This window comes from Magallana gigas, chromosome 9 (genome assembly GCF_963853765.1).
Source record: "Magallana gigas chromosome 9, xbMagGiga1.1, whole genome shotgun sequence".
Classification (NCBI taxonomy): domain Eukaryota; kingdom Metazoa; phylum Mollusca; class Bivalvia; order Ostreida; family Ostreidae; genus Magallana; species Magallana gigas.
In genome coordinates, this window is record NC_088861.1 from 8,905,604 (window position 1) to 8,931,229 (window position 25,626).

The 25,626-nt window shown below is 32.9% G+C and overlaps 3 protein-coding genes across 5 annotated transcripts in view; 2 read left to right on the forward strand and 1 right to left on the reverse strand.

The window, feature by feature from the left end:
- The first annotated feature begins 616 nt into the window (after positions 1-616).
- Positions 617-25,626, forward strand: part of LOC105334145 (uncharacterized) — a 37,206-nt gene continuing 12,196 nt past the window's right edge. For both annotated transcript variants that reach the window (XM_066070820.1, XM_066070819.1), the window contains exons 1-11: positions 617-1,004; positions 1,145-1,229; positions 2,005-2,178; positions 3,511-3,661; positions 9,291-9,442; positions 9,543-9,653; positions 9,755-9,905; positions 10,439-10,590; positions 19,803-19,922; positions 19,996-20,146; positions 24,929-25,077. In XM_066070820.1, coding sequence (XP_065926892.1) covers positions 672-1,004; positions 1,145-1,229; positions 2,005-2,178; positions 3,511-3,661; positions 9,291-9,442; positions 9,543-9,653; positions 9,755-9,905; positions 10,439-10,590; positions 19,803-19,922; positions 19,996-20,146; positions 24,929-25,077 — 1,729 coding nt within the window. In that variant the 5' untranslated portion in view covers positions 617-671. The remainder of the gene's footprint in view (positions 1,005-1,144; positions 1,230-2,004; positions 2,179-3,510; positions 3,662-9,290; positions 9,443-9,542; positions 9,654-9,754; positions 9,906-10,438; positions 10,591-19,802; positions 19,923-19,995; positions 20,147-24,928; positions 25,078-25,626) is intronic.
- LOC117692991 (uncharacterized) lies at positions 11,801-14,352 on the forward strand. Of its 2 annotated transcripts, none has more exons than XM_066070822.1 (4): positions 11,801-12,254; positions 12,627-12,729; positions 12,837-13,001; positions 13,316-14,352. In XM_066070822.1, exons 1-4 carry the CDS (start codon positions 11,831-11,833, stop codon positions 14,235-14,237), a joined length of 1,614 nt encoding a protein of 537 aa, XP_065926894.1. In that variant the 5' UTR covers positions 11,801-11,830; the 3' UTR covers positions 14,238-14,352. The 2 variants fall into 2 exon arrangements, with proteins under 2 accessions (XP_065926894.1, XP_065926893.1); XM_066070821.1 differs by having other exon boundaries at positions 11,803-12,254; positions 12,603-12,729; positions 13,316-14,350.
- Positions 14,447-16,627, reverse strand: LOC136271245 (uncharacterized). Its single transcript, XM_066070823.1, has 3 exons — positions 16,074-16,627; positions 15,784-15,902; positions 14,447-15,672 (listed from the first exon to the last, which is right to left on the reverse strand). The coding sequence occupies exons 1-3, from the start codon at positions 16,531-16,533 to the stop codon at positions 14,614-14,616; spliced, it is 1,638 nt and encodes a 545-aa protein (XP_065926895.1). The 5' UTR covers positions 16,534-16,627; the 3' UTR covers positions 14,447-14,613.

A 25,626-nucleotide genomic window follows, 5' to 3' on the forward strand; every position in this document is an offset into this window, starting at 1 on the left:
ATTTAGTCCGGACTAAGCGTACGTTTGGACCTATGCCTTTTTGAGAAACGGGCCCCAGGGATTAACTGTATTGTTCCTTCTAAAGAACAATGTAATAACAACCCTGTTATCTTATATACAATTAAACCAGTACCTGTATTAAGAGTGAGATCCCCTCAGTGAAAACTGTATGTCTTTTCAGTCCTTTCCTCCGGGGGAAATGTGATTATATATATAGTTTTTGCACCTGTAATTAAATAAAAAAAATATTTCAATAATTAAAATCATAATTAAAAATTGATGTAAAATGTATTCATATATCACGTTTTTTTTTAACTGTAATATTTTCAGGTTATAAGTTTAAAAAAATATATAACCTTTTTTTTAATTACGAATGTTTAAATTTTTATTTTCATTATATACATTTGTTTGTTCGGTTTTTTCATTAGACGTAATCCTAACATTCAATTTTTTGTCTTTTCTTTCATTAATTTAATCAACATACGCATATTGATATTGACTCCTTGTAAATCAATTCTCAGTTGTAAGTTTTGCTCTAAATAGGTTTTTGGCCCATCAATCATGATTCTCAGTGGTCTAGAACTAATCAATGATGACTGCAAAACTTTATAAACGCCTCTCTTTCTTCGTATATCACGATTAGATTTGAGTTTTTAAAGGACTCTTATTAAATGCTAGATTGGTTTGATAAACCCCATTTGACAAATATGACTGCAATTTTAAAAATCATATTTGTTCTCCTCTCAATAAACGGCTCTGTAGCAGGACTTTATGAGCTTTTTACACCGGAGTCACGATTATCTGGATTTATCATGGAAAAGATTTCTCCGATTGGAATGGTCATGTGTGTTAGAGAATGTTCGAAAAGACGTTTTTGTGCTTCGCTAAATTTCAACCGAAAACGGTTAGAATGTGAGTTGTCACATAGTGACGTCTTAACAGACCCATCTAACATGGCGTCGGATCCTGAATTTATCTACATTGGAAGGAATGAAATTCCACAGGTGATATTTACTTCAAACTAATATAACTTTTAAAAAATATGTGTACAAAATGCATTTTAGAGAAATTTATATATTATTTTGTTATAAAGTTAAAAGTTTACGAGAGTATTACCAGTATACCTTTTTTACTTCATCTTCAGGAGTATTTTGACTCAAAAACTGCGTCCTGTCCAGCTAGAGACAGTTCTGTCAGCACAGCAACTGGACCTAAATGCGTCAAATCAGGTTTACATAATAGTCTGATAAAAATATACTTTCGTTTATTTTATTCTTAGCGTGTACTATTTCTAGAATCAAAAAATGGAAAATATTGTTATAAGAATGAAAAATATATATGTCATGAATACAATAAAAGCAAATATTTCAAGCATATGGAAATCATATTCAAACTACTTCTACGCGATATTGGTATTGCCTTGGGAATATATATATAAAATTTCCAACAATAATGCATTCTGACAATAGGCAATCCCGGGTAACATATGAAGATTTACATGTACTTAAATGTAACAATGATAGCAATGTTAACATATTAAAATATTTCAGAATTTTTAAAAAAAAAAAGTATATGCTGACATCTGTTCATACCCCCAGAATTAACATTCCCGTTATATCTTATTCTCGTAAATATTTTCTTTCAAAATACATTTATATACCAAACATGTATTCTGTATTTTGATGTGGTAAACTAATGATATAAACTACGATGTTCTACTGTATGATCATAAACAATAAGAACTTCTTTTTGGAAAATTTGAAAACAAGTTTATAATATAAACTCGTTCATTATTAAAACCTGGAACCATGCTTAATAAATTAATTGTACTTTTGTTGATGTTAGAAAAATGAAAAGCAAATCGGAAATATTTGAACACTCATACACGCTGCTTTACCATTGATTCAATAAACATGAAATGCTTGAATACTCTAAACTGGTTTATGGAATCTTATTTTAACTCAACATTAAAAAACTAAAAACTTAATTAGAGCTATATTTTAGATTGTCCTATTGATCACCCTGACACCAATTCCACTGGGGTCAAGGTCACATCCACCAAGGTCGGAACTGTCCTAAATTACACGTGCAACTCGGATACTTCAGTTGTCTTGACCTCTAAATGCAGAGGGAATGGAACTTGGACATCTTCTGCTTCTTTATGCCTAGATATACCTGGTAAAAGCCAAGTGATTTACCTTTCTGTTAATTTGACAAATCATTGGTGTTTTGTTTGCATGATAGTTTATCATTATTAGTTGTACTCAAAGAGAGCATTTTAAATTTCGATAATGACAATGTATATAAGAAGAAATATAAGAAATATTATTATACTGTGGATATCACGCATTCTTAATCAACACCTATCAGCTTACAAAATGATAAACTCAATCCATATTACGTGTGTAAACAAACCGATGTTTTTGACATTGATTAAAGTGCCGCATGATTGCAACTGCTGTCTAAAATTAGAAATAGATAGAATTTGATGTTAAATGATGTTTATAGTCAGAAATATGCATTCATAGAGAGTGCATTTTTTAAAAATATTTTACAATTAATTAAGTTATTGAAGGCACCGGGCCTCACTGAAAGACTAGGCCGCTTGTTCATGATATGTGTCACGCTGCAGTATTTACACTCACCTGCACTTGCGTAAATACGAAGCGAAATGGAATAAATTAAAGACGACAAAAACATATAATAGCCAGCTAACAATTTCTATTTTCTTTCATTGAATAAAACCTAATAAGACTTTGTGTCGTTTTCTTTAAATTAAGTAATAACTAAAGGAATCATTTTTTGATTAATATGAGGTAATACTTTTGGTCGGGGCGTGGTCAAACCTAAGAAAGGCCGAAGGGCTTTATGATAGATTTGACAAAGTTTTGACCAAAATTATTACAATTTTATGTCGCTCATCTTTCATAAAATTAATGGGCTATAGGCTTTAAAATTACTCTCGTAATGCTATCACAAACAAAGACGGTTGAAAATGTAAATATTTAAGAATAACCTAAATCTGATAATCGCATCACCAACCTGCAGCAATTATAAGAAAGTTAAACACAGCCTATTGCTTTGCTCGCTGTGTCATACAATATGCAACATTTTTATTTTCCTTCGTGTTGTTGTCTTGTCACTATCTAAAATATAATTAACTTCTAGTTTTATATTTTTGTTTTATATTTTGTGACTTTACGTTATTTAAAACAAACAAATTATATCGATATAACTATATTGCATACATTTTTTTTAATTTTATTTCTATATGTCTTTATCCATTATATAAAAACCCACTCAATTTAAAATTCATACATAGCGAAGTCGATAAAAGTAATCAAATAGAATATGGTGGTTTGAAAATATTGTTTATTTTTAGTTTATAATATTTTTTAAATCAGGTTTGTGTTGCATCTAACTAAGTATTAATTTATTAAATTGTTTAAACATGATAAAATTAATCGACTTCTGACGGGCTTTATTTAAATAATTTATTTGTTTCTTTAGATTGCTTCAAAACACCGGCTTCATGTTGGTTCCAGTATAACTTCACTTACGACAACACGTGGGACGGATGTACCGGGGGAACCCGTTATGTCCGGAGAACTCAGTATCCTTCCGCCCCGTATGTGGGCGTGGTTCTATGTAGTCCTACCAGGTGATTAACCAATCAATTTAGGCATTTGGTTTTACTATTAACAAGTTTAGAATCGCACTATTTGTGTCAGAAGAGATTTTCCAGTATTCAATTATCCTACTAATTGTTTTTAGCTTTTTTACGGGGATTCTATTTCTGCTTGTTTTACCGTGAACAGATACATATGACAAATGTATATTTGACCAATTTATATTACCCTCGACAGCGTATTGACTATGATAGGAAGAGCATTATAGCACAGTGAAATATGAAATGACCCACCTTTATGCAAACATATCAGAGTAAATAACAGTAAAGTGATTATATTTACATCATACTAAAGTTAATCCAAAAGTCGTTTCCATCCCCAGTAAATCCGCAATAATGACTTCGAAAAAGTCCGGAAGACCGGAGGTGACCTGACACACCATGTTCTTTAATCAGACATCAAAGTATAACAGGTATCTGATATACTATGCCAAAGGGTTATATTTATTTACGATGGACTGTATGATGTCGTTTTCCACTTCACTAGTTTCCACTTCACTAGTTCAATATAAATAGTTTTCATGTGACACACGGCCTGTCTCGTAATTTGGTCGATCGTAAATGTTCAGTATGAGTGTGTCAGAACAACTGTTCACCATGTCATCTGTTTTAGATTAGTCCCTGGCTACCAAATTAAATACACACTTCAGTATTCCTTAATACGAGCAATTTGCCATTAGCTTGTGATTAACGACATCTGAGCATGATGACAATATAGTACATTCTTTGTTCTGTCGAATGAACATTTTTGCACATATATTTTAGCTTGGCTTGCAAGATTTTACATCGACAATGTTTCTTTCCTATAACAGGATTCTTAATATTACACACAGCAAATACTTATACACTTAACTACATGATTCTCTCCCTGCCAGGAGTAAAACAGAAGACTGAAACATCATTCCTCCAATGGAGCCGGTCTAAGGCAGCACAGCGTGGAGCGTTTCAGGAGCTCCAGCCTGCATCATCCACCATCTGCCACCATGTTTTCTTTCCTAAGTTGCCCGACCGAGGGCTACAGCACAGTAATCTTCTAGATCCTTCCCTGTTATGTGATCAATCCTGTTCCATCTCCTGCTCTTCACCTTGCAATTGATTTTTTTTTGGCTCATTTCATCTTCAGAACTTTTATGTTTGGATATGTTACCGCCACCTGACCTCACAATCCTTCTAACACTTGGTCTGAAATGTACCAATACTCTTTGCTACCGTCTTGGTGAGTTTCCAAGTTTTATATTCAAATTACAAAAGAGGCAGGACTAGGCTCTTTAAGACGGAGACTTTGGTCTTTCTGCTGATACCCGTGGCTTTCAGGATGTTGGCTAACCTCCTAAAGGATACATCAATCATCGGTTTTCTTCTCCTGATGTCAGTGGTACCTCCACAGTTTATAATTAAGTGACATTGGTGCAAATTCCACTCTTCCCTTTTTCGACTGTCAGACTGACTTCACTCTTGCTGTTTGGCTTCAGCACTTTGCAAAACTAAGCATTTAACCTTCATCCCACCCTTTGCTGACTTGTCTTTAAGTTTTATTGTCTGGAACTGATGATGGTTCATTGTTGATGACAGTAGGGCAATGTCATCCGCAAAGTCAATGTTTTATAATGCTATCGGATCCCTGTTCTCTCTTCTTTTGACTGTCTGTTGTATATCATAGTCTATTACAATAAGAAAAATAAACCTAGTATATAGCAGCCTTGTTTGACGCCGATCATTACAGGGAAAGGTGCGCACAGCAACATCAATTTCGTTGTGAAAAGTTTAAAAAAATAAAAAGTTTTAATGAGCTAAAAGGACACATTAGATATGATAGAAGCCCTCAGACGCTTGTTATAAATATTTAGAAAGTGTCTTTACTTAGTGCTTGTGTTTTGATGTTCGTGTGATCATAATCAAGGCGGGTATAAACCAGTAAATGAGCCCCAACCCCTTACCAACACTTTTAGAAATAATCTCTTATTATCTTCGATCAGCATTTATTATTTATTTAAGATTTACTATAACCAGGTACTCTTTACACAATTGCTCTAAAAAAGTCCATCCATGATATGTTGACACCGTTTATCTATTTGAAAGTCACTCGCAATGTCTTTTGCAATGCAAAATCCATCGTAGATATTTTTTTTTATTGTTAACCGTTTTTTGAAACACGTCAAGCAAGAGAAAAGAAATTTGAGATCTTTGGATTTTTTATACTTTTCAATAAAAATCGGTTGAACCCTGAGGTATTTAAAAACATATAATAATATCGCAGCAATGTTAAGGTGTCCGGGAACAAAAATACGGCTGAAAAACGAAATTCTTTAAATCAACGAAAAAATAGTTTGACTGGGAGAATTTCTTAGATTTTTTATATCATATATTGACAACTGTCACACATAATATTTGATGCATTTTTTGGACGTCATATGTACTTTGCTGTCACGTGACGTGCATTTTCTAACATTGCATATTGTCTGATTAAATTGCGCAGGTGATTAATGGCTTTAAATCAGAAATATTTTATAAGAAAAATCCTTTGTAGTGTCATACACTTTGAATTTCTTGCTTGGGCTTCAAATAGATATTTTCTTAATTAAAGATATTGTTAAAACATTTCGTCAAATTACCGAAATAAGGCAGATTTTCCTTATTAAATGCTATTTAAATAAAATTAGGATAAATCCATAGGTTTTCCAAGCACGATTAACTTTGGTGCCCGTATTCTCTACCAATTTTACCTAAAATATTCAAAAACTGTAATATTATCCCTCGACGGCGCCAAGCTGGGTTTTTTTTTACATGTATTAACATTTCTTTATTCAGTTGTTTACACATAACAGGGGGAGTCTCTTAACCACTTATTCATAAATAGACTTTTACTTTAAATGAAGCTTTAAATCTACAGATTATTTAATACTGATATTTGATATGAATGAATTCTGTACATCTAGCAAAAAAGGCAGCATCTATGTAAAGAAAACAAACAGGTTTTTTTTACAGTAAACTGTTTTAATCTAGTTCAATTTTAACGTTACGATACATTCCCTGAGAACTATCGAAAGGAATGTAGATCGTGATGTCAAAGTTGATTATGACGTCATATTGTGCGAAGTACAGACAAGTGACTTTCTACACATCGCTGTGGGAAGCCATACTGGCACTGTACCAGTTATCGGCTAAAATTTAACGTTTTCTTTTCGTTTTTTCTTATTTCTTGATATTTTTGGATAAAACGTGCCATACTTTAAATAATGAACTCCTTATTTATCAATCTGTTATTTTATATCATTTTTTTAGAACCCAAACATCTTGTTTTGTGATTTTTATAAGGCCCCGAATTTGCAGAGGTTTTACGATTTACTGTATCAGTTATCAGCTTCGTGATAATAACATAGTAAGATCCCTGTATATGTTGATTTTATACTCTGCTAAATGAAATTTGAATTATGTCCCTTGTGGGGTCAGCCTAAAGTAGTCGGGGTTGTGATACATTATAAACAAAACTCATGAAATTATTCGTTTATTATCATACGGTAATGCACCAAATCGTACACTACTCAATACATAATTGTGCAATCGGGCGTTCAACTGCGCTACAAATCTCTCGGAAATTAATGAATTCCTATTGTTTATACATGTTATATGTATTGATATTATATGTCAAATCAAAGAAGGGATATAATAACGATCACAAAGAGGTAATATTCTATTTTTAACTTTTTACGTCATTTTCCCCACTGCTGAAAGTGCAAAGACGTAAAATCAGCGGTAAACAATGATCGTTTAAGCTCATGTATAAAACATATTCAAGAAAGTTTTCAAGCAAACCTACTTTTCTTTATTCAAAAAAGAAGACTGAATTAAAAAATCTTGGATTGTCCCGCGCTATAAACCCGAACTCTCAGTTTAGCCGATAACTGGTCTTAGCCGATAACTGGTACATGTACAGTACCAGTAACATACTCGCGATTAGAAAATGTGTTGCATAAATATGTATGGGACAGAATATAGACAGGCGGATACTATTGTGTGTCTTTCAAGAATATTATTCTAACTGTACTAGCTTTGTTTAAACAAAAAAATACGCGCGGCCCTAAGTCACACTGTTTACAAATTGGTAAATTATAAATGTTTGCTGCACCAGGTAACAGTTTTTGATAGTCTGCAAGTAGGTTACAGTGTGGGATCATTTTCCTTGAGGAGGTATCTTTTTTTGGTTGTCATTTTCTCGATAATTCCGTATAAAAATATGACATCCATTTTGGAAAAAAGTCTATTGGAGGACTCAGCTGACATAGTGTGGATCAATTATCAAATACAAAAGTGGTGTCTTGTTTACTACGCAAAGAAAATTTCTTTTTTTCATGTTAAGACAAACTTTTATAAAAGCATTACTGTACTAGTAAATAGCTGTTATTTTTAGGTAACATTTCTTTTTATTGCCTGTCTTGGAATTGGGTCAATCGTAGATGCTAGACATGATCAGGTCAATTTTTCACATAGTCAACAACGTTTTATTAAGTTCTCTGTCATATGTAAATCCCTGTTTACCTATTTTTGACACTTAATCATTCTTTCATGTCCTTTATGGATTCCTTTCAAAACTAAAAAAAACCAAATTCTTACAGCTGAAAGAATGTAGAAAGAACAAGTTGCAAATTGCAAGACTGATACGATTTCTCTAATTCCCTAAAAATGACAAATTGATGGATTGAATCTTCCTTGCAGTACTTCATAATAAGTTTCAGCACACACTTATGCAGTGTTTTCGAATTTCGTCCAATAATTGCAGTTTTGCTGAAATGTTTTTAAGATGTTTTCTTCATCTGCTTCAGTCTAAATATAAAGGTGACAATGAAAACATTTATTTACATTAGTTTATAACTACAGCAAAAAGACAGAATGATTTAACTTAAAACTATATGTTCGCATACACTCAACAAAACTTGTGTTCATCCATTAAAATATATTTACTATTATATAATATCAATTAAGCATATTCATTTGTCTTTTCGTTGGTGTGACTGGTTTACACTTAACTTTCAAATAATTAAGAACGATGCATTGACCTTGACCTCAGGTTGCAACCTGAGACCTTTGCTAATTATCATAAACACTTCTTATTTGGTTAAATTCTGCTCAGAGCTGAGAGGTTGTTTTCTCCATGATCATTTTGGCCATGTTAAGTTTTTTTCGTTTGAAATTATCACTAAAGACTAATATCAATCACAAAACGTTATCAATCTTATTTAAACACGCGCAGAAAAATACAGTGTTTTCTCGTTTCGTTACCGGAAATTAATTTCAATCGTTGTTGTCTTGTTTTATATAGGTGTTTGACGAAAAATCTTATCAGTTACGAAATGTTGAAAATATCTTAAAAATTTTTAATTTCATTGTTTATAAGTTCGTCTATTTATTAGGGTGAACACTAAGAAGTTTTGTTGAGTGTATATGTTGACTGCTATTATATCAATTGACCATTATTTATGTTGTGTACACATCAATTTCAAGTATATTATATATGTGCATTGGGAGAGAGCGGTCAAAGTTTAAGAACTAACCCCAATTTTAATTATGTGCAATAAACATATGTTCAAATGAAATCATTTTTCAGGTACAAGATAGTTTTGGGGTCCGCTTTTAGGGATACATTTCTCAGCGTTGGCGATGGTAATGGTTCAGGGGCGGATCACTGTGAACTTGTAGGCGGATACCAAACTGAGGCTATAGTGGCAAATGATTATACAACAGCTCCAACTGTTACGGGTACTTTGAGACAGGAAGTTCCTTTATATATTCAAAGTGAAGTTCATTGCAAAAAATTATAGTATAATATGTCTCTGTATCGGAATAATTTTATTTTTAGGATATAGGCGTTCTAACTGGGGTGAACCTTTCACGGTTGGAACGATAGGCAACTCGACCCCTTACAAATACAATTCATGGTACGAATGCGGAGTGACACCACCAGAACCTCGTGAGTCGAAATAGAATAACTAAAAAAGATCGTTGGAACAACAATCATATAAAACATTGTATATAATATATCGCATTTATTTAATATAATCCACCTTTTAGCCTGTTTTAACACTACGACATCATGTTGGTATGAGTATAGTTTTGATCATGATACTGCGTGGAACGGATGTACAGGCGGGAAGAGATACGTCATGAAGACCAAATATACCTCTGCTCCTATTGTCGGAGTAGAACTTTGCAATTCAACAAGGTAAGCCATTGAAAGCAATACTAGGGATTTTATTTTATTTTGTTATCATTTTGTTTTTTCTTGTTTTTATTTTGTTTTACTAGTTATTGGTTTAGGTACTCCTTTTGTTTTGTTTTGTTCTGCTATGTTTTTTTTTATTTTAATTTTCAATTTTTATTATTTTTCTGTAATTGTATAATCATGTCAGTACCTCACCAACATATGTATTTACCGTCAATCTTCAAACAAGAGGCATAACCCATTCAAATTTCTATAAAAAAAAAATGGTTGCATTATTTTCCAAAGTGAACAGAGAGTCAACATTAATATGTATCATTGTGACTTAAAAACATGGTACTTTTAGAGCAATTGAAATTAATGAGAATAGAACTCGTGAACCATAAATAGGATTACATTATTATCAGATTATGTATCACCTTAAAAAAACAGCCTATTTTAAGGGCAGGTACAGCTTCATATCATTTAAATTGAATATTGTATATTTACATCTTGGATAATTTCCCCTTTCTTTTTCCTTTAAAAATTGATGACAGGTACCAGATTTTTCTGGGAGGATATTTAACAGATAAATTTCTTAACATTGGTGATGGTTCGGGCGATGGAGAAGACCACTGTGAATTGGTTGGGGGACAAGAGATTGATGCAGTACTCCCTGGGACCTACCGCAACGCACCTGCACTCACAGGTAAACTATGTTTGAGCCAGAGAGAAGATATTGTAATATTGTATATCTTTACGGTTGGCTACTAGATGTCTGTCGTGAAAACAACCAAGTATATTAAAACATATGTATAACAGCATTTACAAATTTAAATACATTCGAAAAAATTACGTGTTTAGAATGATTTGATTTTATATCCCTCAATTGGCGGCTGTATTAGTATTTGAACAACCTAAGTTTATTATGAGTGATAAAAAGTGTACAGGTATATACGGTATTAGATATTGACCCATGGTGTGGATATAATTATCTAGCTACTAAAAGAAACTCCTACATGTATGATTGACTTCTAGCGAATTTTCTCATCTCTTGCATATTGTGTTGATCTGGTAGAAATGAAAATTCCTCAAACTAGATAACGTTGTACAAAGTTAATGAGTTTGTTAACTGTTTTAGCAAATAATAATATAAAGTAGTTGCACTACGTCATAATTCGGTTTTTACAATATTGTTTCGACTTTTACATACCGTTTTAACTTTTAGCTATCCGGTATTGATTTTGCTCTAAATCGCTGCTGTAAACAATAGCAATAATAAGCAATTAAAAGGATATTGTATGATTTTTATGAGAGATGGAAAATTATTAATTTTTAGACACTCGATTTTGTTAAAATAAAATGAAAAACAAAATTTCTGATTAACCAGGAACTCCGATACATGCTTATATCTTCTTTGTTTTGACCCTCCTCCTCCCCCCCCCCCCCCCCCCCCCCTTCAAAGATTACTTTTTTTCATTCACTAAAATGGGTTAAGATTTACAGAGAGACGCTCTTTTGTCGACTAAATAATGTTTAAACGATATTTGACATTGTTGAAACGCCTCAAAAGAAAACTGTAGCAAATTGTAATTTTTAAGGAATTTTTTTTAAGTGTCAACTTAGTTTAGAGCTTACAGCGTGACGAATTATCCGTCAACACATGATTTATTTCACAAAATCTTTTTAAGAAGAAATGAAAAATGACAACAACAAACTGTCAATCCTCTCAAAAATCGATAAAACGAAATACAAATTCAAAGCAGATCAAGACGGACTTCTAAAAAGATAGAGATAGGATCAGGTGACATGGAGGAGTGAGCATCACACCCGCCGTGTGCTCTTTGTCGTATTCGGGGGGAAGCTGGAAAAGTAGACAATTAGGTGTTTAATACTTTTGATTTCCATTAGTGCGCTCTTCACATTGGAGGCGCGATTAGTAGGGTCGTATGGGACAAAATTTTGTCGTGATGGACGCCAACTATCAAGATTTACAATGCGCCGATCTAAAGCATATTCTAAAAACTAAAGGCATTCCTTTTTCGAACAAAAGAAAACAAGATTTAGTTGACTTATGTGAAAGCGCTGATGCTCTTAATTTGCCTGGAATCGACCAGAACGATAGCGAGAAAGAGGCTTCAATCGAGAGACGGACGGTTCGGGGGAAAACTTATCAACATCCATGTTACGACACTGGAATCGTCTGGAGTCGTAATCTAGCTACCATCCCAACCATTGATACGTTTGATGTGACATCTTTTCTCCAGAACTACTGCGGATGGTCTGAAGAACGCCTGCGGAGGAGAAAATCGGACAATGGCTACAAGCTACATTGTTCCGGCCACATTCATGATGTCACAATGGCAATGTTAGGTACTTGTAAACTTCGTAAAGCATACCATTTTATAGTTTTATTGACATTGAAATATGAAAATACTAGTAGTACCCATATATTCATAAATTTTGTTGTCAAAATCGATATAAGCAATATATGAATGTTACAACAGAAACATAATCTTGTTGACCAACAGTTTTCTACCCAGTAAACAGGGACTGGAAATTAATGTCATACCAAGACATACCTTTATTGATTTATCAAACATGATTAGAGACAGTCATGCAACAAATCTTAAAAGCAATATATGTATTGTCAACAACAATGTCAACAAAAAGGAATTTAGAATATTTGAACAGAAAATAATTTATCACTTTTCAATTCAGATGAAGATGTGTTCTATGTTAAAGGCAAATGTGTGCCTGAAACAAGGCAGTCCAGTGATCCCTATATCCCATGGATTCTGGTTGAGAAATCAGGACACATATTTTCAGCTGAATGTACATGTGTTGCGTAAGTTTATTTTCTAGATTTTCACTTCCCTGTATATCTTATTGAAGCAAAGCTGGTCATACTATTTTATTATCATTTTTCAAAACCACATTATTAATATTTAACAGAGGGGATGGATCATGTAAGCATGTTGTTGCCCTACTGTTTGGCATAATAGATCACATCACTTCAATGGAAGATCGAAGTTCAATTGGAGTTACTGATACTGCAGCATATTGGGATAAACCACGGAAAGTATGCAGGCCAGTGCCTGTTCATGACTTAGATATCAGGTGTGTTACCCTATTTTTATATGTTCTTTTTTTTGGGATTACCCAGTAATTGAATTAACTTATTTGATAAACATTGTCAATTCAACTCTTCTTTTCTGGCGCTGCTCGCATGTACATGTATTGTGCTTATATATTCAGTTTTAATTTTATGCCAGTCCTTTTATTCATTCGAAAACCAAGCAAATCTTGCAGAATGAATTAAGAAACTGAATTGTTTAATATCCTTTAACTTAGAATTAATCTTTTGCAATTACAATGTGCGTTATTTAGAAATTTACTTATAATGCGTTATAATAATTCCATATAAATTACAGGACTGTCGTGAATGTACCAGATAAACCACGACCATCTGAAGATTCTGGTTATTTGCCACTTAAGTCTTCAGATTTTGATATGGAGTCATTGGAAAAGAATATTGTTAAAGTCCTAAAGAAGAGCAAAACATTGGCAGTGGCTTTGTATACAATGTCAGACTCTGATGATGACAATGACATGTCCATGTGTATTGAGGACACGCCCAAAAATATTATTGATTTAGTGGCAATGCTTGGTCAAGAAAATGTGAAAGTAGACGATTCTTATGTTAAGAAAGTTAATGAATTTACCAAAGGACAGTCCATTAACCTTATGTGGCAGTACCAAAGAAAGGGAAGATTGACTGCTTCAAATTTTTTCAAAGCTTATCACTATAGAGGGGATAAAGCAGACAATTATATTGTGCGCAGTATTATGGGTCAATATAATTTTACTTCGAAGTCAGTTGAATATGGAAAAATTAATGAATCTGTTGCACGTGAGAAATATGTAGATCACATGACATGTTTTCATCCTTCATTTAAGTGTTCAGAGACTGGAATCTTTGTTTTTAAAGATTTCCCCTTTCTTGCTGCATCCCCTGATGGTATTTCTGAATGCAAATGCTGTGGCAAAGGTCTTGTTGAAATCAAGTGTCCATATAGTTCACAAAATGAAACTTGTCAGGTTGCTATGTCAAAAAATTCATCATGTGCAATTGTCAATGGTAATTATGCATTGAAAAAGAGTATTTCCTCCTCCTATTATGTCCAAATGCTTGGCCAAATGGCAGTCTGCAAGTTATCTTACTGTGATTTTGTATTGTACACACAAAAAGATATTTATGTAGAAAGAGTTAATTTCTCACAAGCAGATTGGGAACTGTTATTTGAAAAACTCAAAAGTTTTTATGTGCAATATGTTTTACCAAAATTGGTCTAAGTACATGTATATGCATCAGAAAACTTGAATAAGGTTAATGATTATGGTGTTTGCTTTATTGTGCTAATTCAAAAGTTGATGAATGTCAAAAACCATTGTATGGATTACACTGTACCATAATTTCACAATTTATTGTTCATCATAAGCAATATATAAAGTTCTTGAAATTTATGTATTTATCTCAATCATTTTTCATCATAACATTAAGTAAATAAAAAAAGGCATATGATTATTTGAAATATTGTGCAATCATGAATAAATGCACTAGCTTAAAACATTTTTAGAGCACTTAGTCCAATTGATACAATTATTTATGTTGCTGGAAAAGAAAACCGCCCATCAAATTAACGGTACACATGAACAACAGTAATTTTCCTTATTTAAATTTTTTTGACAAAGGTGGCATGAAGTTACAAAATGCTGCTGCAACTCGTAGCATGGCTGATGACAAGTTTTTCATATTTAATGGGAGAATTCCTGCTAACATTTTGTAGGATTTGAGTCTTCTGATAGCCCGTTCGACATGGATGCGTAGAGAAGCAATCTTACGAGTTTCAAGAATCTGTTTAGATGAGAGTACTCTTCCCTTCCCATTTCTTCTCTCATGGGTAAAAGGTGGCATATTCAAATATGCTCCTTTCAGGGTAAGAAGATCTTTTATTTGGAATCCTCTGTCTGCCATCACCTCATCCCCTGGGGAAATAAGGTCAAGAAATTTGCTGTCCACAGTAATTTTTCGGTCACTGACATTACCACTCCAGAATTTGGAAACAAATGTAAAAGCTCCATTGGGTTGGATAGCCACCAGAGCCTTAAGAGTGTTATGTGACTTGTAATTACTCCAAGTACTTGCCTGAGCTGAACAGTTTTTGGGTTTTTGAATGAACACTTCGGTGCAGTCAATTATTGATGTAGTATTAGGGTATTTCAGCTTAAAGGATAAAGGCATGTGTTTCAGAATTTTTTCTTTGGATGGCCACTTGATAACAGGATTTAAAATTTGTGCTAAGAAATTAATCCATGTGCCGAACAAGGTCGAGACATATCCAACGGACACATTGAATAAAACAGATAGAGTTGCATTGTCTAAACCGAGTCTTAATTTTAGCATAACTAATACAAACTCTTCCTTCATGGTTAGTTTTCTCTGTTTGCCAGGTTTTTGTTGATTCTTCTCTTGCCACTTCTTGGATCCTGACCTCCCAGCCCCTTTCCAAAATGAAACTTTGTTGTAGTATGGTGCCAAAAACTGAAGGAAGAATGTGAGAAAGCTGAGGGATGGCAGTCCAAGAAAGTGTTTGATGTTGTTATCATCTTGTATAATTTTTCCTATAAGATCATTCCGGAAGTCATTTTTCTGCATTTTCAGGGCTTGCAATGTCTGATTTTCCTCTCTCAGTTCTCTGTTTTCTTTTTCTAGCTCCGAACACCTAGCCTATTTGTTAAAAAAGTAAAAAAAAATTGTTTATTCAACCTCATGTTCATAATTATCATTTTAAAAAAAGAAAACATGTACATGTATAATATTTTGTCAGTGTCAACTCACCTCTAAGGATGTTATTCTTTCCAAAAGGTCATGTTCCCCACAATACTTCTTCTCTGGGTCACAGCAGATATAATGATGGTCATGCTGTATATTTTGACACTGAATATCACATCCAACCTCTAAAATAATTTGAAACATGCCGATAAGGAACTGGTATACTTGTATAAAATAGTAACAATATTGTATAATGTATATACATGTATAATATATGCATATATTTTACTGGTTAATTTTTATTATTTAATATATATACAAAATATAACCTATTTACATGCAATTGTTAAACGAACCTGTTTTAATTCCGTTGTTATTGTTGACATCTGTTTGTGGAATGTCTAATTCTCCTACTACATACGGATAACATATCTGTGTTTTGTCGGTGGCTGGCTCACATTTGACGAGGTGAACAGTTTTGATGGATGGCTGATCATGCTGTTTGACGTTTGTTGAAGACGACCTGCTTGAATTAGAATTCTTCGTTTTCCGTGGAGTTGATTTTTTATATTGATTATATGTAAACAAAGTTGGGTAAGGGTTTTGCGGTGTTGGAAAGGAGTCAACAAAGTGTTTGGAACAGACAACATAGTGTCTGTTGTCGCAAGAACTGTCTATTTTTAATCCCTCTCGCCTAATCAAACTTAGCCACTTTTTCAATTCGCTCTCTACCTTGGGTAACTGGTGGAAGAGTATATTTGAGCTGCTTCGACTATCGGCAGTACAACCGACAGCAATACAATGTCGCGCAGGCATAACGTACACTGCAGTAGCGTCATTCGCAACAAGGAATGTTTGTCCCGAAAATCTCGCGAGATCTATACGTTTTTTCACTCCGGTGATTGAAGAGCGCCATAAGGGACTTAACTCTCTGTTAGTGGAAATCGGAAGTATTATGGTCTAACAATTAGCATGAAAAACGTCAAATGCGACCCATAGGAAGATAACAGGTCATTGTATCGACCATAGAACTATAATTACGAAAAGATGACTTCAAACGAGACTGTTGATAGTCCTGTTTTATCAACTTGTTTGTCAGTAGCTTGTCTCGCCTTAGAAACTGTTCATACGAAGAGCATACCCTTTTGTATCGAATTAACTGAGAGACAAAAATACCATAAGCAGATGATGAAGGTATATTGCTACATAAGTAAGGAAAGTTGACTATAGAAAAATTGAAGTCATCGCGTTTATCATAAAGTTTTGTTGTTAGGTTGCACCATCAATGTCCATTTCCAGTAATATATCCAAATATAAAACAGATAACGCAGACTCAGTGGTATCTTTTATTCAAGTTCACTTGGATATATCGAGTCTACGTAAGTATGGAAATAACAATTGGTAATAGATAATACGTCGTCAATATACCTGATTGTTGAGTTAAAGGCCACAGCGAGTGGTTTTTTTTTACGTACAAGTTTTTAATAAACTCTGCTTCATAAGAATACAAAAATAGGTCATAGGCAAAGAAGTCATTTTATATAAAAATCACCCTAGATTTAGGTTGAGTCTAGGTCATCCTAGAAATGACCAAACATGATACAGCGTACTCCGGATATATTGAAATTCAGGGGACCATGCAAATTATTTCAATGTATCCGTATTTCAATATAAGCGAAATTGACTGACGTGAAGCCGCAATTTTTTAAAGCTCAATCCTGATGAAAGCATAGAAAACCAAACCCGAACACATTATTTGGTCATCATGAATTTATTATACAGTGAACAGATTACATGGAATATTAGTCCTTGAAAGTTTGATTAAAATTATATCCGTAAGTTTTGTAAGTTTCATTTTGTTTACTAACTTAAACATCATCATAATCTCCGATCGCATTCTTTTACGTTTTAGAGAAAAAATCACAATACTCAAACGATTCAAATCAGTACTGCTAAATGCTGCTTGTATATCATCGTAAGTGTACTCGCGATAATCTCAACACCCTTAGCTATTTCGAATTTAGGCTTTGTCCTTTTATCAATAGCCATAACTAGTTCGTATTTAGTGTCCGAAGAAAAGGTTTGTCTTTCCGTGGGGTTTCCATATTGCGTCTAGCCTCAATACATCCGTATACGTAAAAACAAAAAATTCAACAGTGAATAAAGTTTACTTTTTAAAAGAAGTATAAAACACACATGATGAGAACTTATCAATTCACACCTCTGTATATCAACCGGTCAGTCTGGCATAAATACTGTCACCAACCGCCAGGGAGTACTTCAATATAACCGTTATAAAAACAATTAATTATCACCTATGGGGATCGATCAATGGCTTCAATATAAGCGATATTTTAAAATAACCGATTTCATTATATCCGTTATATCAAACTGGGGATTTATTTCTATTTCAAATTAAGCAATTTCAATATAAGTGGAGGAAGATGTATATGTATTGCATTATTTTGTATACATTAGGTCAATAAAACGTACTTACATGTACTTGCAACAATTTGCGCAAAAAATAATGATGTGATATGGTTTAAATTAATGCTTACACTCTATTTTGTATATCCAGCTGGAATTTCCCCAAAATTGGTTACTTTTGTTTAGGAAAAACGGGCATCTGGCAACTTTCATCATTATCAATATTTTTGTAAGGGGTAAACCTGTCTGAGATATCGATCTGAGAACAAAACAAAAATAGCATGTAAACATATGTATTTTCCTATCTTTTCTTATCTATATGTATTGCTAGAATGTATATCTATCATTTAAAACTAAGCTTTTAATGATTGAGGCCATTTAGTGCAGAGCATCGGAATTACATTAATTTCTTATTTCAATGATGTAAATGAGTCATCTGTTACCGTTTACTTCTCTTAATTCAGGCTATGTGTACACGTATCGATATCTACGAGGGTTGTCCCAAAATAGCGTAGACAAGTGGCGTTACTCAGTTAATCGAAGACACAGCAAGATGAAACTTGTGTCACAAAGGGTTTAAGTAATTTGCATTCAAATTATGTTTTGATATCAAATATTGTTTGAGATTAAATAAGTGAAATAAAAGAATGTTATATAAATTCGACATGCGGCGCAATGTCAAAACCGAAAAGTTAAACTCAACCTATTATGTTAAATTATGATAAATTAAAGTGAAAATTGCGAGAAAACGGACTTTTCAAATAAAAAACTTCAAATAAAAAATACATTTTTTTTGTTAATCTATTTTTTTTTCTAAGAAAATATTTTGGCTATAACATAACCGTTAAAGATTTTATAGTGCATTTTGTGACAAGTTGAAATTGACAACTCGTCATAAAATGACGACTTCAGCGTTTAATTTTGTAAAGACCTTAAAACAAATCCCAAGCGACTTAAAAATATTAACAAAATCGCTTAGAAATGCATTATGTGAATTATCAGTCCAACAACATTGAATATATTTCGAAGCGTATGATTCCAATAAGTGACAAAAGAAACCCATACCGTTAGAAATGGACGTCAAAATGCTGAACGACACATTTCAGTAGGACGAAGTTAAGACAACAAATAATACATGGCAAAGTTAGATTTGTATGTTGAATGTGCAGTCAGAGTACATGTTCAAAGAAAATATTCTTTTCAAGATATTTTAGTAAAACGTAAATGTTATCGTAAATGATGTGAAGGATCTAGCAACAACGTCTGGACTGGACTGGAAATTTTCGACGTTGTTTATTGCGCCGCCTTACAAAACTTGTTGTTTCTAACTATTTATTCTTTTCAAGAAATAAATAAAGTTCTGATTTGAATGTTTCAAATTCCCAAATAGTCATTGAAGAAAACATATAAGTCTAATGAAATTGCAATGAACAGTTTTTCAGCTATGTGTCCTGTCTACGCTATTTTGGGTCAATATGAAGAATTATACATGTATTCACTGGTTTTTGCCATTAAAATTTAAGCCAAAAATGTGTGTGAAAAATGTAATCTTCTCAAAAACAATCAAAACCTAAATAAGAAGTAAAACGACCTTCTGGAACGATTTTTTGTTGAAATCGATTATTCATATTCAAACCAAAGGTCGTCTCTCGTTTCAGGTTATGCAAGACTACATGTGGGCAATGAATTCAACATACAAGCCATTGCAGGGGGCACTAGTTATCATAGTAACCCGTGGTATGAGTGTGGGGTGCAGATACCTTGGCCTCACGAACCAGGTTAGTAATGTTCAACGAGAGAGACAGAGGGATTAAAAGATGAAACAAATGTCATGCCTTCTTATTCTCACAGCTTGTATGAGCGCCACGCCCCCTTGTTGGTACGCCCTCAACGTGTCAGTAGACAACACATTTAGTCCTTGTACCGGTGGACAGCTACTCGTCAAGAGAACCAACTACACATCGGCTCCCTATCTCGCCGTGCAGCTGTGCAATAGTACCAGGTTATTAAAGTCTTTTCCTTTGCTTTAAAAAAAATGAGTTTATGTTAAAATTGTGTTATAACACTGAAATTCAATGGCAAAAACTCTTGACTATATTCTTTATTTGTCTGCTCAATGGCAATTCAAGATTTTCTCAAATAATGGTCACCTTATTGTGTGACAGACCTTATTAAGAATAAATGTTGTCACATATATAATGCTTAGAATGATAAAGAAGTTTTAGAGTTCTTTTGGATTTTGTATGGCCGAGATAAAAACTAATAATTTAATTATTAAAGAAAGTAATAAATTCATTATGAACTTAAATGAAAAATTAACAAAACCAAATTTATTTACACCTGAAATCGCATGTTGTGTGTTTACCTTTAAAAGTGATTTTTGTTCTGTAAATAACAATGCTGAGTTTCATCTCGTTACAGAGAAATAAAATTTTAATTTTTTTCCTGCCAGCAAAGTAATGCCTTTTAATGAATATTGATGAAGAAAGAGCGAAACCAACCTCATTGCGCACGTCTGTGGAAAGTTAGGTTACGATTTTGTATATGCTTAAGAGTTGTTGATTTGAAAAACAATCATGCATGTATGAGGGTGTTAGGTCTGTTATTCATGATAGCATTACTTTAACATGTTTTAAGGAGTCCATTTTTGGGGGGGGGGGGGTTGCGGAAAAACCACAATAGCAACAATCTTTCATTTTCAACCATATGTAATTTACACTAACTCTAGTATATTTGCTAAGTTTAAAGAAAATCGACAATCTAATTCTCTGTTGGGACCATCTCAAAATACATGTACAGACACTATAGAAATATGTAGGGAAGTGTCATTTTTTGCACTTCGAAGCAGATTTAAAAAATACTACAATAGCGATTTGCGATTTTCTTCAAACTGCAATATGCAATAAGGAATATCATTTTCTGTTTTATCTGTAAAAAAAAAAATCTACTGTCTGGCTTTTAGTAAAGGGCCATCTTAAATTATCAAAATGCACCAAACTTTGCTATAGATTTGAAGCATTACAAATGTAGATTGGTACAATGGATTCATCCAAAAATTGAGAAAAATAAACCCGAGGATAGCATTATTCTGTGTATAAAATTTCAACGACGTACAATTTTCACTTTTTTAATGTTATTTCTTATATCATACTCAAACAAAGCTTCATTTTATCATAACGTCATAATAGCACAAAGGCAACGCTCACCTACCATACAACGGAAAAACTGTTAAAAAAAATAAAATTTTCTTTAAAAAATCTCTATATTTATATCTGTATTTTGTGTATTGTGTTCAATTTAATTAATGATATCGAAAAAAATCAATAAATACACTGTATTTCACTAGTATGCGTAAAAACATGCGCAATGAAAACTAAACTCGGTCTCCTTTAATAGAATTACACTCATGCAAACTAAAAATAGCCTTAATGGGGAAACATATTTCTCGCATTATCACCAGTGTGAGATCGGTTTGTCTGGTGTGAGACAGCAGTGTGAGATTTTTCTGTCTTACACTGTGTATTACTACGCTGTTTTAAAACGTAAACAAACGTTGTCTGCTGTAGGGAAATGCAACATGGTGCATTGAGATTATCCATTAAGTAATTGTGTTGCATAATCAATTACAATTTTTCATATTTTAAAAGAAAAAACTGTCGTATGCTTTCATTTAACTTGCACTATTTGAAGCACGCGGAGGGATAAACCGAAAGTAATCTTTTGAACGTCATAACAGAAAGTTGTCAAACATCGTTTTTTAAGCTAATATAATGCGAGAAAAATAATCATTCATTATATACTCGTGTGGGATAGTGAAATTCCACCTCGGGGCCAAGATTCATGGTCTAGGACTCGGCAAAGCCTCGTCCTAGACAGTGAATCTTGTCCCCTCGGTGGAATTTCACTATCCCACACTCGTAATAATGAATGATTCTATTAACCTCATTGTAACAGAGGAGTATATGTGTAAGTCCCTTATTGGTCACGTACTCCCATAAAGTTTGTTGAAAAAATCATAGTCTTTCACTGTTTAAACAATGTATAAAAATCATGAAGGTGTTGACCCTCCACTCATTTTTGTATAATAGTCTAAACTACATGTAAGCCGTCGATATCACGTGATCTATTTATATTTGAAAGGAGGCATTACTTTCCTGGCCGAAATATAATTTTTTTTTATCATTTAAGTTTTGTTATCTTTTTTATAATTCAGCATTGTTATTTACAGAACAAAGGTAAGTTAACAAAAATGTGTATTTTCCCCGTCATTCAAAGTTGACGCAAATTACAGCGTGTATAGCTTTAATTAAAATCAAACCCGGTAGACCTTTAAACTAGGCTATTGTATGAAGAATCAATGCTTCATACAATAGCCTAGTTTAAAGGTCTACCGGGTTTGAGTAAATGTGAATAATAGTCAATGAATGAAAGATGGCGAAAATTTGAAATATGAGTTTCTTCAATGATATCATTGAAGAACTCATATTTCAAATTTTCACAATATTTCATTTACTAGATCTTGACTATTATTCAAATTAACTCAGTCAAGGACTAAGATTTTCCGCCACATGTGCTGAAGTCATCCGTCCATCCACCACGCCTTATTTGCACTCGTCCTAGTTTCTCAACGTGGAACCCTTCTTTTTATTTTATAGGTCGGTAAGGTTTCATTTCTAAAACATGATTTTGTTTTTCAAAGAGAGATATAATTATAATCTCAATTACTTTATACGAATTTTTTTGTATTTTTAATGAGAAAGTGGAAAATTTGTTTTGGTTGCAAGAAACACACTGTGTAGTTTAATATTTGGTGTGAATAAATTGATTGTATTAATATCTAATACATCATGTCCAGAAATGTCAATAAGACATTTTATTTTTTTTAAATCATCTTTTCATATTTTTTTAACCGATGTATAAAATCTTTTAAAGAGATGTGTGTCTTTTAGAGAAGAAATATAAGGCAGTCATTTTTTAAAAATAAATAAAACATATTGACAAAATATAAGAAATTTTAATTGGGTAAAAGCCACCAGTCCTCTAAAGCCAGTGTATATCTTTTTCTGTCAAATAATTTGACGTAAATGTATGTCAGTAATGATATTGTCTGTCATGTCACCCTACCAGTATGTAACACCAGAGACTTTAGATGTGTTTATAAATAATTTCTTAAAATAATACTCAAGGCTCCAATGGCAGCTCTCGATGAAAGTGAGCCCAAATATTTATTATTTTTGAACAATTAAATTTATGATATTCATTTAAGACACTATTGATTAAGATCCTCTCGTTTTATTAAGTAACATGATGGATATTTGATTGTAACATAATAGACAAACAATACTTTTAATAACAACCTTGATAATGTGACCAAATATTATTCAAAATAGATCATCATTTATTATTCAATTTATTACGCTAAAATTAGCAAATTGCAAAAGCCCAATGTGTACAGTGTAGCAAGTAAAAAATGTACGTCGTGTTACTCAGGAAACACAGCTAGTAATTTTGAATAACGAAATCATAGGCAAAGATATATGATAATATATAAATATGATATTTATACTGTCGGTTAAACATGTTTAATGGTCCTTAAAACCAGAAATATTAATCATGTGGCCTCATGTCCCACTTGTCCCACTTGTCCTTGCAGTAATGTTTAATGACGTTCCTTCAGTGACCTACAGTATCAATGTTTGTAACTATTGTTTTACTACTTATCTATAATCGTTACAAATTTGATTCACGGTTTAACATACATGTATTATCTAAACAGGTTTTTTCATACATGGTACTGAGATGCACCACTATGCAAAATAAACATGAAGACAAAAATGTCAAAATCTGAAATTTATTTAATTTTGTTGTAGTAATACCAGGGAAAGACTCTTCGGTCGCTCGATGTAAAATTGTCCGTATCTACGAATGAATTCGTTTGTCCTTTGAAGTGTTTGTTGTTTCATGCAGTTTTTAAACCAGTCTTTATTATATGCAGATTTACATAAGGAATAAGGAATCATTCTTTGAGTATTATGAGATGATAATTTTGGTCGGGGCGTGATCAAATCCAATAAAGCCCGAAGGGCTTTATGATAGAGTTGATCACGCCCCGACCGAAATTATCACCGCATAATATTCAAAGAATGATTCCTTATTACCTATATTTATATAATTTTAAGCCATCGTACGATTAAATATATAAATATAAATTAGCAAACCCCGCTGGCGCCTCAATTTGGCGTCATTTGTATTATGGGTTATATAGTACACAATCGATACGTAGTGTTATCACAGGCAAAGACACTGGAAAATGTAAATATATTGAAGAATTCACTTTATATTTTGATCTCTTTTAATTATTATCATTATTTTTTTTTTTTAAATTGTACCTTTTTACATGTTGTACATGTAACTTAAACACTCCTTTTAATTATCCAATGCCATCGTAAGAGTAAAAGAATTTTTTATCTCGTGTCAGATTTTTTAATGCTTAGCACATGTACATTGCATTGAGCCCTTGGAATAACAAGAAAAGAATACATGCAGTAAGTGTTTGGGTGAATCATTAACTCAACATTCATGTTAAGTCAATTCACAAATACTTGAACAAGTTCCTTTTGTTATTATTTTTTTTATTTTTGAGATACAGGCACACACACCCACACCTACCCACCCACACACTTGTATATTATCTAAAAGAGGGAAAACACGTCATAAAAAAATGTTACATACATGTTATTAACCGCTCCCATCTCTTTAACTGTCAATGCTTTGTTAATTCCAGGTACAAGTTATTTCTCGGTTCGAGCTTAGGGGCTACGTTCAAAAGCATAAGAGACACTGGTGGGTATGGCGAAGATCATTGTGAACTCGTCGGCGGAACTGAAGCTAATGCAGTAGCAGGAGAGTACCCTTTATCACCGTATGTTAGAGGTAGAGTAAATTGGGCAAAGACTTACTTTCTTAATATGAACGTCCTTTGTGAAGCTTATGACGTATAAAGGTGTATATTTCTGTTCAGAGGAAACACAACCATTAACTTGAACGCATGCACACAAGGGTGGGGTAAAATGAAATACATGTAATAGTTTCCTAGAAATGAAACATGCAGATTACAATCCAAAATCATCGTAGAAGCATTGAAATAAACAGGTCTATATGCTCAGATAATAAAAACCAAATATTTTTTTCTTCATTTTTTCTATAAAATTAATATATATGTTCATGTACAATCACTATACTTATGCTCTAAATATAGTTTCATTTTGATTGAACATTTGAAACTTTTAAGCAATAAATTGCTCGCAATTGTGATTAATAAGGAAGCCCATTTAAGACCTATCAAAAAATATTTTTGAACTTGATATTACGAACTCTTGAATTTGTTAAAACGGATTTAAATCGTTATAACGAATTGTTGAATCCGTTATAACGAATTAAATTTGTTATAACAATTTTTAGGAATTCGTTATAACGAATTTT

What these genes read in the sequence shown, in the direction of transcription:
- LOC136271245 (XM_066070823.1), bottom strand. Translation starts at nt 16,533, where the DNA reads ATGCCTGCGCGACATTGTATTGCTGTCGGTTGTACTGCCGATAGTCGA. An exon ending in TAACAACGGAATTAAAACAG is followed by an intron (nt 15,903 to 16,073) that starts GTTCGTTTAACA and finishes AAATTATTTTAG; the next exon opens with AGGTTGGATGTGATATTCAG. An exon ending in AAAGAATAACATCCTTAGAG is followed by an intron (nt 15,673 to 15,783) that starts GTGAGTTGACAC and finishes TTTAACAAATAG; the next exon opens with GCTAGGTGTTCGGAGCTAGA.
- LOC117692991 (XM_066070821.1), top strand. Translation starts at nt 11,831, where the DNA reads ATGGGACAAAATTTTGTCGTGATGGACGCCAACTATCAAGATTTACAA. An exon ending in TGTCACAATGGCAATGTTAG is followed by an intron (nt 12,255 to 12,602) that starts GTACTTGTAAAC and finishes TTTTCAATTCAG; the next exon opens with ATGAAGATGTGTTCTATGTT. An exon ending in GTTCATGACTTAGATATCAG is followed by an intron (nt 13,002 to 13,315) that starts GTGTGTTACCCT and finishes TATAAATTACAG; the next exon opens with GACTGTCGTGAATGTACCAG.